We start from the raw sequence: 15,773 nt of genomic DNA on the forward strand, positions 1-15,773 counted from the left end.
AAAGCTGCCGCGGGGAGGCGGCTCGCTGCCCGCCCTCTCTGCGCCGCCGCCATTACCTCGTAGATGCCGAGGAGGTTGTGGCGCCTGAAGTAGGCTCGGAGCTCGGGGCCTGCGTCCCTGAGGGAGGACATGGCGGCGCCGGGCCGGGCTGCGGCGGCGGCGGTCACCTGGCAACGCGCGGGCCCGCCCCCGCCCCGGCCCCGGCGCTCGCCTGGGCTCAGGATTCCCTGCTGCCCGCGGGGAAAGGCCGCTGGCGCAGGCGAGGCGCTGGTCTGCCGGGGAAGGGCGGGCGTGTAACGGGCGGCGGAGGGGGGTGGGGGGCTGCAGCAGGTGGCTGGCGCGGCGGCCCCGGGGAGCGCTGCCCTGCCGCCGCGCCCGAGTCGCGGCAGGGCGAAGCGCCGCTCCCGCCCGCGCCGACGGCTCCGCACGTTTGCGGAGGCCCCAGCTGGTGCCGGCGGCGCCACAGCCGCAAGGACAGCGGGGAAACCGCGGCCTGGAGGTGGTGCTGAAAGCCAGCTGGCAGCGTACGGACGTGGTCAGCAGCTCTTCTCAGTGTGTGTGTGTTATATATGTTTAATACGTTGCATATTAAACCTTCACATAGCATTTCTGCACACATACCGCCGCCGCAGTAACCGAAAGGCGGCGATGAGACGCGAGGAGCCCGAGGCGACGCCGGATGGGGCGGCGCCGCGCTGCGGCAGCGGCGCGGACATGGGGTCGGCGCGGGCCGCCGCGCTGCGGCTGGGGCTGGGGCTGGGGCTGCTGCTGGCGGCCGGCGCCTGCTACTGCTTCTGGCGCCGGGCGGCGGGCCGAGGGCGGCGGGCGCGGCGGGGTCCCGGGGCCGGCGCCGGCCGGGGGGCGCCCTGCGGCCCGCCCTCAGGTGAGGGAGCAGGCGCGGGCCGGCGGCAGCCCGAGGGCGCGGCAGTGTTCTCTGCCGTAAAACGGATGAGGAGATGAAAAAAAAAAGTGTTTCTTTTTCAAGCCAGCTCTTGGATAATCGTAGTTAACTTGGTCCTGCCTCTCTTTCAAAGAACCGGTGAGGTGTATGCGTGGCGAAATGGTGGTGGCGAATAGGAGGAAGCGGGAAGGGCCGCGCGCCCTGGCCCGGGCGTGCTGAGAAAATGGCCTTGGCCCCGGCTCTGGGAGCAGCGGTCGGCAGGGCAGAAGTCCTAGCCCCCTTTGCTACAGTGTCCAGAGAGGTTCCCACATTTCACTGCAGAGAACTGAAGGAATGTTTTACATGTTTGGTGAATATGATTTTGGAAGGAAGGCTGCTGTTGGTTGAACAAGGAATAACATATCCCAGGTTGTTGCTGTATGTTCCTTGGATTTTCTACTTTGAAAAGGTGTCATAAGGCTCCGGAAAAGGGACTGAAATCCCACTTCTGGTGTAAAACAATCTTTTTGCCATAGTATGATAGTTGGATACAGTGAAACTTAGAACATTGTGGCCTACAAACAAGAGCTAAAACTCAGCGTTGCGAAATACATGAAGTGATAACTAAGGGAAATGTCTCAAACTTGATATCAAGTATTTAATTTAATTTTTTAACATTGACAGCCGATCATCCGCCAAGAGCACCCCATACCATGGATGCTGCTGATCTGCAGAAACTTATTCACTTGCTCCAGTCCACAGATGATCCATTAATTCAAGAGCAAGCTTTAATCACTCTCAGCAACAGTGCTGCCTTCTCTGTAAATCAAGTAAGTATTGTTTTATAACAAATAATAGTGTTTCAATACCAGTTAGTCTGGAAAATTAGAATTGCTGTTCTTCATAACAGTAACACAAAACTGAGGGCAATGATATCTTGTGTTCTCACATCCATTTTACATCTATGCCTTAGTTTTCTGTTAGTCCAAAGAATGTAACCTACCTTTTTTACAAGATTTATGTAAGCCTGATGTTTGTGTAAATTATGTGCAACTTAATGTTTGTATAGAGTTCTGTATTGTAAATATGCTATAAATAACTTTATATCTTAAATTGCTTAAAGTAACATCATGTCAGTTAAAAGGTTGAATTTGAGAAGAATTTTAAATACTTGCAGCTTACAGGATCAGATTGGAAATTTATTCAGATAATTTAAACTGTTTCGTATGTTTAACAAGTTGTAAGCCAGTTACATCTTAGCAACTTTCCAACTATTCAAGTCTGTTCAATTCAATTGGAAATAAGATACAGTAAGACTTTTAGATGGGTGCATATTTTTGGGCCTTTATAGAGGAAAATATGCATCTGTTTTGGGGGGGGTTGGTAAAAATGGATTGTGAAGACATTTGGACAAAATGTCCAAATGACTCCTCCAGAAGACAATTTTTTGGTGTTTTGAAATAGTTATAATTACGCTAAGTACTTTGGCTTTTTAAAATCATTTTCTGAATAGAAATCTCTCAGAACTGCTGGAATGTCATGAAATTTCAAGGCCCATTTTTCATTTTCTTGAAACACTATATTAGTTTTTGGATGATAGAGTTCTGAGTGAGAGGATTGAAAAAACAACTTTCAAGTGTAAGGGAAAACAAAGATAAAGTTTTAGAACTTCTTCCCATAATCCTGTAAAGCTGCCTCTTGAAATTTTGTTCTGTTTTGAGAGGAGTTTTAGTCCTCTCCTGTGACCTGTTCACTGGATCAGCTATCCTATAAACTCATTTTGCAAAAATTATTTATCTTTATTCATTTATAACCTGAAATGATTTAGGCATGCTTTGCAGGTCAAATTTTAAAAGTAAAGGTGTTTTGCCATTATCAGATAAGGGGATATGCTTTAGCCCCAAGCAGTTCTTAATTTCAACGGAAGCAATATATGCAAAGCGAAAAGGTAGCTTACTGGTTGCGCATCTTCGTAGAACTAACAAGCTGTATTAAATCCTTTAATTTGCCATAAGCAAAACATAACAGATACGATTTAAACTGTTCTAGGAGCTGTCTTAATTTGTTAGCTCTTCAAAATTTGGTAATTTTATGAGCAGCTCTTCAGAAGGATATATACCATTGGTGTCTTTGTCAAAATTATTTTCAGACATGGTTTGATACTGTAAGCTGATGTCAGATTTAAAATAAATAGTATGCATATTTTTTGTATGGAATGATAATGTAGAGAAAAAACAACTGCCAACATTCCCACTTTAAATAGGCATTGTCTATTTCAGAAGTCTTCATTTAGATGTTCCATTTGTGTTGAAATGGAAACTTTATTTGAGGACGTCCTTCAGCATTTAATTTAAAATTCATTATAATCTTATTTAATATCTGGCTTATATTTCAGGATATAATTCGAAATTTGGATGGCCTTTCTATTATTGGAAGGATGCTCTCGGATTGCATTCCCAGGGTTAAAGAAAAAGCACTAAATGCTCTTAATAATTTGAGTATGAACATTAAAAATCAGAAAGAGATACAGGTAAGTTTCCTAAAGAGGAAAAATTAAAGTGATATAGATACAGGAAATAACAAAGACTTTTCAGCAGAGTTGTTAAATACAAGGGAAAATACCAAGACGTTTTAAAGTTACTAATACTTACGAGTCAGCAGACCTGGATCATCTGTGCATCCCAAAGCCAAAGGGAATAGCTTCAAAAAATGTATTGCATCCCTACCAGTTACTTTATTTAAAAAGACACTTAATGGTAAATGCAGTAGATAGTATGAATGAGAGGGAGGCAGCCATTTTGGTCCTTTTTCTGATTTCTCAATAAATCAAGAAGGGTCCAGGCAGTGAAGGGAGATGCAGATTTGAAGATTTTTAGTAGATTTTGCATTAGTTTGATAAAAAGAACAGTTTTATTGTATATAGTAGTTTGCAGTGTCTTTAGTTCTGAGCAACTTATTTTTAAGTAGTACTTGCCAACAAGAAGTATTTATATGGCAGAAAACAATTCCTTTGATAAAGAGGAAAATTGTTCTCTTCTCAGTTAGGGCTTCAAGATGCTGTATGCTGTCACCCAGAAGAAAATTGAGTAAATCAAACTTGTTGGTTGTCAGTTGTCATCATTGTTCCTGAATAGTACCCTGGTGAATGGGCCAAATGGTTGGAAGAAAGAATTTAATTCCAAGACTTTTCCTTGCTTTGTTTTCAGCATCTAAGAAGAACTTAGTTGGAGTAAGTGATTTTTGAATAACTGCTTAGAGGAAATGTGCTACTTCTGGGATGGAGTCAAAGCAATTTGGGTTTTCAGAGCAACTTATGCTTCAGAAACATTAGCAAGCATGACTCTGTAATGTGTGCCCTTGTTATGCCAGCAGAATATTTGTGTATTAAAAAAGAAATGCTTGTTTCTGACTACCTTGATCAGGTTATGGTTTCAGCCAGCAGTATGCAATAGATTTTTAGGCTACTGTGGCCAATACCACCAATACTATTTGTGAATATGAGTTCTACTTCTATCAAAACATGTCTTCCCTTTTATCTCCTTTTTTTCCCCCCTCTCAGGTATATATTATGCAAATTTGTAAGGACATTGAGTCAGCTTCCCTGAACTCTGATTTGCAGCTAGCTGGACTCAGATTGTTGACAAATATGTCCGTTACCAGTGACTACCACCATATGATGATAAATTCAATTCCATGCTTTCTTCATTTGCTTTCAGAAGGAAATGAAAGGACACAGGTACTGGGTACTATATTGTGACAAATCATTTATCAAGTTGCTTTACTTGCTTCCTTTATACCATTTTTCTAAAATTGTTTAGATTCTATTTAGAAAATCAAGTATTCATTAATTGATAGCAGATAACGCTTGAAATCCTTGAAATAGAGATCTGTCTATATTTGTATGGAAGTAATCTTTTTCTGTGCAAATTCAGGAAGAGAGGGTAGCTTCTAAGCATCTTTTTGTATAACCCCTTTCTTTCCCATATGAGGAATAACTGGATGGAAAAAGATTTTCGAGGCGGAAGGGAATCTTGATACTCCAACCATTAGGCTAAAGCTGTGAGAGACCAATATTGTGTGCACTGCTATTGCCTTGTGTCTTTGCTTAGGTTTCTCTTCTGCTCACTAAACATTGCTCCTAAATCACAGAGCAAGGACGATCTGCATGTGAAAGGCATGCATTCATGCATCAGACTCTCTGGGGAAACATGCCAAGCAGTCAATGCCCCTTAGAAATTGCATGATTACTCTGAATTTCTTTTTTATTATGCAGTAGGATTTTTTTGGAAGCTCTGGATACACACAGAGTAGATCATAGTAAATACACGTTTCGTAGACGGATATGAGTGCGGAAGTGCACTCTCTGATCAACTTGATGTACATGACCATAATAATTATTAGCAGCATAATCTCACTTCATGTTTTACAACCCTGTTGACTGTAATGGGAAATCATTTGTGAATTCTTGTTAGAAATACTGAAAGAAGATAAAAGCTTCAGATATGGGCAAAATTCAGAGTTCATTCAACTTGTCACAGAACCATCACTATCAGTGCACTCAGTTGCTCTATTAAATCAAACTTAGTTTTCCTGAATGTGAAGTTCCATTAAACTTACCAGACCTTCTTTACTTAAGTAGAGTAAATATCCTTTGGCCTTTTCCTTGTATTTATTTTACATCTTGTGCCACAAGATGTAAACATGAACATTAGGTCTGGGGAAGTACAAAGGTGTGTTTGTATGTGCCTCTGATCAGGTTTTAAGTACAGTATTTAAATATTCTCTGTATGTTTTAAATATTCTGTGCATTTTACCTACTGTCAGTTGTGTATTCATCTTGCCTTATTTAGATCTCTAAGGTAAACAGAATTTGCTTTTAAAATATCTGTATGTAGTACATATGTGCTAGAGACTCCATAAGCTCTTTTTCTTATATCAAAGACTAAACTCTGCAATTCAGGATGTTAGTTGATCTGTTTAACCTTGCCCCCTCCAAGTCATCACTGAAGTATGATTGATGTTTAGTTCTGTATGTATCTGCTCACTAGTACACTCATAGATTGCACTGCAAAATAGCAGTAACTGCTGTTAAAATGATTACAAAGGCATACTTCTCTGTTGTGGAAATCTTAAACCTGTTTGGGAATGGAAGAGATGAGAGTTCAGATTCTTCCTTTTTTTTTAAGTCTTACTTTGTCACTTACAAACTTTTTCGAGTGTATGCATGTTTCAAGGTCTTTTTGTAATAATAATACGTAGTTGTAACTCTACAACTGTTATGGGGACATGTAATAGTTATTTAGGAATGTTATATTTCAGTCACTCTTGTGAAGGGCACAGATGCAAAAGTGAATGAATTAATACTTTTTGGCCTTCTGAAAATGCATTTCATCAAGCACGATCCCCTCTACGAGTGCAACAGAAGCAGTAAGCTAGACTTCTTGAGTATAAGAAATCAGTAGGCTGTTTTTTTAAAAAAAATTGTAATCCTGTTCCTTGTCTGCATATTACAAAGTGAGTTGAGTCATTTAATTTCTTGGTGTAAATGTGTGAAAGCTAAAATCACAAGAAAAGTCAAATTGTTCAATCCTTTTTTTTTCATATAAAAAGGCAGTAGAGAGTTTCCGGCAGTCATTACAGTTTGATAACAGTGCTAACAAAAGCAGATTCTGTTTTCCCTAAGCCTTTCCTTGCTTTGAAAAATGCAGAGAGAGGCTGGTAGTTTACATTTGTACAGTTAGCAGTAAATAAGTAACAGACCCTGTTACTCAGCAAGCAAAATTTATTGAAAAGAGAAGTTTTATAGACATCCTTGAAGAAATGAATGGTTATGGAAAATCAGAGGGTGGTGGACTACAGTAAAATACAGTGGGGCAAGTGAGGGGAAAAACAAGAAGTGTAGGACAAAGAGACAATGGAGCATTATTTTTTTTTTCTCACGTGTTCCTTTTTTGGAGTTTGTAGTGAATTATGTTTCTTATTTCAGATTCAAGTTCTGAAAGTACTTGTGAACCTGTCTGCAAACCCAGCCATGACAAGACACATTCTCAGAGCTCAAGTAAGGTTCTTGCTATTTCATTACATTTTTATCATCTATCATCTATGTGTGTGATCATATATGCATCTATATATACACACATGTATCTATATATGCATTTGGAAGTTTAAATGTATTAAAAGTATATATGAAACCTAAGAGTAAATTCTAGCAACTATCTCCTATCAAATACTATGTTTAAATTAGTAGCTAAAAGTACACACTTGTTCACATATTAATCTTCTTCCAGATTGTAGCGTAATAAAGATACCACGCTTGCCAAGGGACAGTCACGGGGCATATGCACATGAAAAAGGCTGGCTTCCTATGTAGCAATCCAAACAGTCCATGACAGTTTGCAGAAGCCTGTTTTCACCTTCCCTGTCTACCAAATGGGCAGTGCTAGGAAAGGAGGCCAAACCACGTAGGCCAACAGAGGAAGGCTTGCTGCAGCAAGGGTGAGAATATATTCCCAATGGGCAGCCAAACAAACACACCTATACAACAAATATAGATGGCTGGCCACACAGATCAGCATGACCAGCACACTCAGCATTCAAACAGCACCAGCAGCCTCATCCTCTTCCCCTCCCAGCAGATCAGGAGGCAGGTCCAGTTGTGGGACGCTATATATATATATACACATAGGCACAATGCGGATCCCTCTGGCAACTGGGCTTAGACACTGCTCCTTAGTTCACCCAGTAGCTGGCCCCTGGATCCCTGGTCTCCTCAGTTGCTGGCACCTGGACATACAAGCTGCTGAGGCCTGCAGCCCCACTCCAGTTCCTGGTACAGACACCCCCCACCACACACTGTGGCTCTGTCCAGTAGCTGGCCTTGGACCTGCTGTCCATCCAGTAGCTGGTCCTGGATCCTAAGAGATGCATACACATGAACACAGCCCACGCAGGCTGACAAATGGGTCTCAGTCGATACCCAGGCTCCCTAGTCTCCATAGTAGTTAGCTTAGACTCCCTTGTGCTCTGACCCTAGAGACAAATGCACACAGGTCCCCCAATCTATCATAGCAGCCAGCTGAGATGCCCCTGATTTCCCCCTGACTGGAAGCCGGCTGCCCTGTGGCCTCACCATTGGCTATACACATGCATGCCAGGAGCCCAGTTCACTCCACCTTCTTGCTGGACAGTCTGGCATGACATCCAAGCACTCACCTGAGTACACTCCCTTGCTGCTGTTTCGGGCACCACAGGCACACAGGCTGCTATGACCCATGGTCCCCCTCCAGTTACTGGCACTCAGATCCTCACTCATTCCTGTTGCTAGCACCACAGATGCAGGGGCCATCTGACCCATGGTCAGCCTCCAGTTGCTAACAATTTCACTCTCTTTGGTCTCTCCAGTTGCTGGCTCCATAGACACGAAGGCTGCTGTAATCCAACATGCACAGAGAATAGAGTCTCTTATCTAGGAAAATGGTTGTAAAGAATTTAATAAGGAGAGACTGCTGATCATGCAAAAGGCATAGCCAGACAAGTGTGCTGACAACTCCATTTACACGTGGCCAGCCCATTTTATCCCCACACCCCTCTCTCCTCCCATGTTTTTTTCTCTCCAAATCACCTGGATCTCTCCTGTTCTCCACCTTTGATTCCTCCCCTAAACTTGCTCTGGATCCCATGCTCAGTCTGAAAGTTGTTCTGGAGAGCTATTCCCCTAGATTCATTGTGATGGGTTTCACACCTGGACAGAGGGCTGATGGGGCCCTGGGAGGAGCCTGGACAAGGTGTAATTTGGGTTCCTTGCCTGCCTTCACGCCTCTGTGCTTGTGGAGATGAACCCTTGATAGGCTGATCACTCTCCTGGTAGTCAGGTTCCCCTATCTGCCATTGTTCTCTGTGCCTGTGGAGACAGGATTTTTAGCACATAACCTAACAGACAGATGGTAGTCTTTCATATGTAACATAAAAGGTACCCTCTAAGTTTCAGAAAAACCTAAAACCTTATTTCCAGATGCAGTCAGCCTATAGATTGAGGACTGAGTACAAGCTTCAAATGCAGCCATTCCTATAAAGATCATTCTCAACAGCTATTTCTGTATGTAAAATATTAACACTATTCCTAAGAAAAACAGATTCCAACAGAAACCTCACCTCTTTACAGAGATGCATCCATTGTATCTAAGTACTTTGAATTGCCTTTCTATGTGCATTTCCTTATGTCTTCATGCAGAACTTTATCTGACATCAGCTACTGCAGGTTTTGCTACCATACAGCTTCATTTTGATGTGACAAAGGATATAACTGAAATAAAACAATGGGCTGGAATGGTGCTAGTTCCCTCACAAACTAAGATTCTTAAAATATTCAATGGCTGACTATTAAACTTTTGGTTTAAAAATCAAAGTTTAATTTCTGAGCTATCTCCAAGAGGCAGAGCTAACCTGTATGCTACCCACTTTTCATTATTCAAAGTATAGAACAAAATTTGAGTAGCTAAATGTTCAGTTCTTTACTGTGTTAAAAGTGTATCCTTTTCTGGTCTATCAGACACTTAAGTGAATTAATGTACAGGCATTCACATCACCATAGAAGGCAAAAAACCCATTACTTAGAGGGAAGGCAGACTCTCTCTTCCAAATGGGAATTTTCCAGACAGCCACGTTTTGAAGATTCAAAGTACAAAGCACTTACTAGTCTGTGAGGCACAAGCCAGTCTTTCCTCTAAAAGGCAAATGTGCCTGCTGTGCAAGTTTCTGGCAAGCTTTCACAGCATATAAAATTCTGGTATTTTGTGAGGATTCTGGTTTAGATGGCTTAGGAGCAGATTTGTTTCCATTTTGAAAAGTTAGGATACTTATTTAGCAAGCGTACCCAATGCTAATGATTAAATGCGGATTACTTGTTGAATATCCTAGGTACCATCATTGCTGTCTCTTTTTGACAACTGTATAAACAGAGACATTCTGCTCAGAACCCTCATGTTTGCAGCAAATTTGAAAAAGAATGTGAACAATGAAGATGGCACCATGCTTCAGAACCAGTACGGTGAAGATTCAGTTTTCTTTACACTCTGTGGGAATTCTACCCCATTTGCTCAGAAATTGGCATCTTTATTGCATCACCCTGATACAGAAGTGAAGGAGCAAGTTGTTAGAATATTAACACAATAGTCATTTTTAAAAAGTGATCTAATTAGAATATTTACCTCGAGTGCTTTCTTACAACAAATTAAAACATTTTATTGAATATTATGATACTATTAGGTGCAGACTAGCTATTACAAGAGAGAATGCAATATATTTAATAGAGAGCATAACAGATTTGTCATAAGATAAAGCAGTATCTTATTTAGCACTGACAAACCACATGTGTACCACAGCTAGTACGCATTAACAAACAGGGAGGGATAGTTTAAAAACAGAAATTTATAAGGACAGTATATATTTTAAATGGACCAGTAAAGTCAATCTAAATATTCTCTCAGTGTTGTAAAGAGTTTTTATTACCTTGTATACTTACAGTTTTTGAATAAATATGTACCTATGGAAGGGTGCATTAAAAATCTAGCAACTAGAGATTTGGTATTTACATTTTATTAATTGGATATCTACTAATTCTGTGTGCAGGAAAATACTAGAAAAATCTTAAATACAAACAATGCCAGACTATTACTGACTTCCTGCAAAATATTTCCAATGAAAATTGCATATTAAAATTATCTAGCCTATGTTTTTTTTATCTTACCTGCACAGAATATACTTTAAAACTACTCTCATATTTAATATTCCCACTCCATTTAGCAGCAGTGCAGTTAACCACAACATATGTAGTTTCCTTACTTGAGCAAAATCATATGGATTTTTAACTTCCTTGAACTGATACTTCTGAAAGCATTTTTTTTCCCAAAATGTGGTCTTTAATACACCCATTGTGCATCAAAGATTATCTGCTGTGGGAGCCCATGGCCTTAGCCCCTCGCAGAGGGGGGAGTAGGGTTCAGAGTAGGTTATAAAAAAAAAAAAAAGAGAGAGAAAGAAAAGAAAGAGCCTCTGTAATAGTAGATTTGTTTGTGTCAAGAGCCTTGAAGGTACAATTCAAAATTACTGTCTTCATAAAAAGGACTCAAAGAGCAGCATCATGCACATTTTTACAAAAAAAAAAAAAAAAAAAAAAGTTTCCCATTGTGTAGCAGACCTTCAGTCAGCTACTTTACTTCTGCTTGGCAAATGGAGCTTCATCACAGTTAAGTACTTCTTTGAGTTAGCACTCCCCCCCCCCCAAACTTCATCTCTGCAAAATGAAATGGAATATGTCTAAAAATTACTGTTACAGGAGAGTGAAGGAAGAGTTCATTGATGAACATAAACCATATAGTAGAAAACACTTTATACTGAAATAAGACTACTAACATTTCCTAAATACCATGGAGAAAGCAAAGTGCCAGATGTAAAGGCTGAAAAGAGTTTTCTACCCTGTATCATTTTAAGGTAACGATTAGCTAAACTGTTACACATGGAAACTGCTGTTAAAAACAGTACTCACTGTATATTCAGTAATTATATATTTTTCAGTAGCTACACCCTAATCAACAAATAGATCAAGCAACATGTATCTCATTTAAAACTACTAATCAGGAATACTGTTAAGGCAGAAGTAGAAGGTTGGCATGATTTCAGGTTAATCTGTCAGAACCCTGACAAACACTGCGTTGATAGTGAACTTCCTTTGCTCCTTCCCACTGCTCCAGAAATGCTGTTTGATTCACAATATGTAACTTAAAAACACTTGTTTCACCACGTTTCTATAGATTTTAAATTTTGTCTGCTTCTATATTTAGTGAAGAAAAATAAGGGCTAGGCCAGACACTTAAGTAGTCACCTAACCCATCATCATCTTCTAAGGCAACAAGAACTTAGACTAATCTGTTCTAGCTATATCTGTTCTTAATTTCAGCAGTATAGATGCCTAGGTGTCCTTCATTATCTTCAACCTAAAAAAATTCCATATTCTAACACTCCACATGGTTTTTTTTTTTGATAATTAAAGATGATTAGCTACCAAAGGAAAAAGTAGGAAAACAGAAATAAGTGACAGTTGTCTTCTAAAATACATATTTTTTTAACATTACCACAATGAAAAAAACCCTAAATGTTAAACCTTTATTCACGGAACACTGCTATTGAGATATTTAGAAATAACGCAAGACTTTCCCATTCATCTTCATATAAATGTCCCTAACTTTTTTATCCCCTACTCCCTACCCCAGATAGAATTTCATCAGCACCCAGCAAAATGTAAGAGTGACCATTCTACATACAAATACTGTGAATTAATATATCTAAAATGAAATGTACCACTGTTGACTTAATATTTAGGCTCTGATTCTTTTAACTCAGTACTTACCTACTACATCACTGCTTAGTCAGTTACTCTCCTATTTTAGTTTCATCTTTACAAAATACAGAATTTTGTAAGTCTTTACTGATACTTTTGAAAATTGGAGAAACAACTTTTTAGTTTTAAGCCTATCCTTTAAAGTACTCATAACATCCTGCAGCTTGGTGTCCTCCACAAGATTATGTACATGTAATTTGCATTGTTAATGATGCTATTGTATAAATGAGCTCCAACATAACTTCATCTAGAATGCCCTCCCAAAATTAATAATGAACTACTGACACTATTTTTAACCCTGTTTTGAACATGTTCTGATGAGTACATCTAGACCATACTTCCTTAGGTTTTTTTCTGGGACTATTAGATGGAACAGTATCAACAATAGTAATAATAAAATAGGGTTTCTCTGATCCACTATGCCAGAAATATCCTGTCAAATAAGGTAATCTTGCTGTTTGTCAGAGACAAATCACACCAAAGAAATATTAGCTATTATCTTATGTATTATTGTATAACTACATAGTTTAATCATTTGTTCACAGCATGAACTTAGATGAGCTGATCTTTGCATGCTTGTGCTGTTCTTCTTTGGTATTAAGGTCTTTAGGATTTCTAGGACTTCCTGTTGCTAGTTTTTAAAGATAATTGTCAACAGTTCAGAGATTACTTCAGTTTGTTCTTAGCACGAAATTTCATTAACTTGTTTTAATGAGTTGCCAAAAGTTCATGTCTTTAAACTACGGGGAAATATTTTTTTTCTAAATCTAGCCTCATAGACTATGGATGTAAAATGTAATGCACAACAAGAGCAGGAAAAAAATACATATGTCCAGTAGACAATAACAAAAAAAAGAATCTTAAAATTACTTATTTTCAGATGAATTATGAAGGAGAATAAGAACCATTTTTGGCAGCAACAGGCTTTAATTTTGTAATTAGTTTGGCAATTTGATACAAATACATTTAGCCAAGTCCTACAATACTGAACCATTTTTTAATCTCCCATTCAACTTTGTAAAATAACAAGGAAACTATAAAAAATTAGCATAGCCCTTAGCTTAAGACTTTTCACTTAAAAAAAAAAAAAAAAGGTACTTAATAATAGGCTGCGTCAACACAGAGATAAGCGCCATTAAGGGATTTTTCCATTTCCATGTACTGCATTTGACAAGACAATTATTTTAGACACATTCAGGCATAACTTAAAGACAAAATAGCAGAAGTGTGCAGATATTCTGGCCAGCAGTAAGTTTTATGCATTAGTGATGCAATATGAAATAATCTCTCTCTTTAGAAGGCACATTTCTTTAGATCATTTTAAAATAGCTTTTGTGATTCTTCAATAAATGAAAATGTAGAAGCACTCAGTAAAACAATTATTTTACTGTACTTGTGCTTTATTGGAAGACTCCTTGCCACAGAACATACACTGAAGCTATCAAGGTACAGGGCATATTTCGAAGATCAATGACCAACAAGCAGGAGGTGACATTCTAAAGACGATGAATTTAAGTCAGCCATTAATTCTAAGAATATGTCCTGTTCTGAGGTTATTGCTGTTTTAGATAAGCTGAAAATAAAGTGTTAAGAAGAACAGTATTTATCAGTGATGTACATAAGAGTTGAAACTGCAAATTAGTCCTAGACAATACCTTATATATTAACCAGTGTTTAGATCACCTCATGATTTATAAACAATTTTAGTATGAAAATTTGTCATCAAATCTGTGTGCAAGTTTTAGTTATGAAACCAAAAAACCTAGAATCTAAAAATTCAATCCACTCAAAACTCTACTTTGTAAGTACATTAAATCAACATTTGTAGTATCAGTTCCTAGTTCAAATCAAACAAAGCTTATAAGGAATTGATAGTATTTCATTATTCAAATCCATCATCATTTGTACTCAAGTCTCGTGATTCTCCATGGTTTAAGACAAAGAAGTCTTCTTTTTTCAAGCCGTATCTTTCAAGAGCTTCATTCAGTTTAACTGGAGGATCCAAGTAATACTGAAAAGGTAAGAATGATATGAGGAAAATGATAAAACTGCAGCATTTGGAAAAAAACTCTATACGAACTTGTTTATGTTTTAAAAATCTAAAAAGGGGAATATATTTGTCGAAGTGAAAGAAATGTTTGGTTTTGTTTTCAATGGAAACAGCAAAGAACTCTGATTTACAATCTTAACATAGTAAGATTGTAACTGTAACTAGTAAGACAACTTAAACAAAAATAAAAATCGAACTTCCTCCATGTATTTAATAGGCTCTCTTAGAAAGGGAAACATGGTCATTACTTATTCCTAGCTCAGGAGAATTGTGTTCCAGGAAGAAGTGTTGACAGAACAGTAGATGGCGCTTTCTCTCATCAGTAAAAACATGATGAAATGACAAAATTCATGACAGAAAAAGCCTTTATTTCCCCTCATTTTACAACAAACTTGCCAATTTTAATTGTTTGAAAAAGTAGTGACATTTCAATATTATTTCCCTGATGTTACTTCATTATATTTGTTACATTTGAAATTTTGATCAGTTATATTTTAGAAAAGTATAATTATTTTAGGAGTAGTCGTGCATTTTTTTGTACTTCTAAATACACTGTAACCTTCTATGAGGTGTTAGTGCTTAAAAACATCCTGGATAGAAAATGTTGCACCTAAGTTAAAAGAAAATACAAATAGCAAGTGAACATAGCTAACAGCCTGACAGCTGAGTTAAAGCATAAAGTGCAACTGATACTAAAAAAAAGTCAAAAACTAGCTACCAGACAAAGCGTATCAAAGTGCAGAAATATAGATACTCCCTTTCACTGCATTTTTAGTCACTCTTAAGGTACCTTGGTAATCTGTTTATTACAATCTAGGGTGGGGGAAACAGGAGAGGAAAGAAAACAGCAACTGCTAAGGATAACTGAGTTTTTCATATTCTTTCCAGAACCTGATATTTAATTATGCATCAAATCATCAAAATTCAATTTAAAGTATTTTGATGACTAAATAGTCAGAGGATTAATAAATATGGTATTGAAAGGCATTCAATTCTTATGACCCCTAGTAAAAGTAAATTCAGGAACATATGCGTGTTCCCACCTTTCATATTCCTCAGTTTTCAGATGTCAGGTTCGTGCTACAAGATATATTCTAGTTATCTGAATACCCCTACAACCATCCTATTTCATGGGAAGTTATTTGGAATTGTTTGAGTTTTATTTTTTCTGCCTGAAGATTCTAAAATGATTGCTAATATTCTATCACATCCACTTTATTTTCCAATATGGAGCATTGAGAACCAAAGAACTGCTATAGATTTTTTGACCTTCTGCATTAATTTCTCTTTCTAGATTACATATTAAAAAAACCCAACCAACCAACCACCAAAAAAAAAAAAAAAAAAAAAAAAAAAAAAAGAGGTGCTGTCAAAAGAATCAATGTCCAGTTCAGAGGCTCAAGCTATAGGGCAGAGATACAGGTTTTGAAATGCTGGGCCTTTTTTGG

At 38.5% G+C, this 15,773-nt stretch overlaps 3 protein-coding genes across 15 annotated transcripts in view; 1 reads left to right on the forward strand and 2 right to left on the reverse strand.

The window, feature by feature from the left end:
• The window catches only part of FBXL13 (F-box and leucine rich repeat protein 13), a 98,732-nt gene extending 98,565 nt beyond the window's left edge, over window positions 1-167 (reverse strand). For all 3 annotated transcript variants that reach the window (XM_062581642.1, XM_062581648.1, XM_062581657.1), the window contains exon 1: window positions 57-167. In XM_062581642.1, the coding sequence (XP_062437626.1) occupies window positions 57-131 (75 nt within the window). In that variant the 5' untranslated portion in view covers window positions 132-167. The remainder of the gene's footprint in view (window positions 1-56) is intronic.
• Window positions 1-15,773, forward strand: part of ARMC10 (armadillo repeat containing 10) — a 27,989-nt gene continuing 12,216 nt past the window's right edge. The window contains exons 1-6 of one of the 8 annotated variants that reach the window (XM_062581754.1): window positions 1-89; window positions 1,565-1,710; window positions 3,276-3,410; window positions 4,440-4,616; window positions 6,867-6,938; window positions 9,797-10,359. In XM_062581754.1, the coding sequence (XP_062437738.1) occupies window positions 1,594-1,710; window positions 3,276-3,410; window positions 4,440-4,616; window positions 6,867-6,938; window positions 9,797-10,051 (756 nt within the window). In that variant the 5' untranslated portion in view covers window positions 1-89; window positions 1,565-1,593 and the 3' untranslated portion in view covers window positions 10,052-10,359. The other 7 variants (XM_062581787.1, XM_062581763.1, XM_062581774.1 and 4 more) reach the window with 7 other exon arrangements.
• The window catches only part of NAPEPLD (N-acyl phosphatidylethanolamine phospholipase D), a 22,313-nt gene continuing 19,722 nt past the window's right edge, over window positions 13,183-15,773 (reverse strand). For all 4 annotated transcript variants that reach the window (XM_062581724.1, XM_062581697.1, XM_062581704.1 and 1 more), the window contains one exon: window positions 13,183-14,286. In XM_062581724.1, coding sequence (XP_062437708.1) covers window positions 14,158-14,286 — 129 coding nt within the window. In that variant the 3' untranslated portion in view covers window positions 13,183-14,157. The remainder of the gene's footprint in view (window positions 14,287-15,773) is intronic.

Source organism: Rhea pennata, chromosome 1 (genome assembly GCF_028389875.1).
Source record: "Rhea pennata isolate bPtePen1 chromosome 1, bPtePen1.pri, whole genome shotgun sequence".
NCBI classification, from domain to species: Eukaryota; Metazoa; Chordata; class Aves; order Rheiformes; family Rheidae; genus Rhea; species Rhea pennata.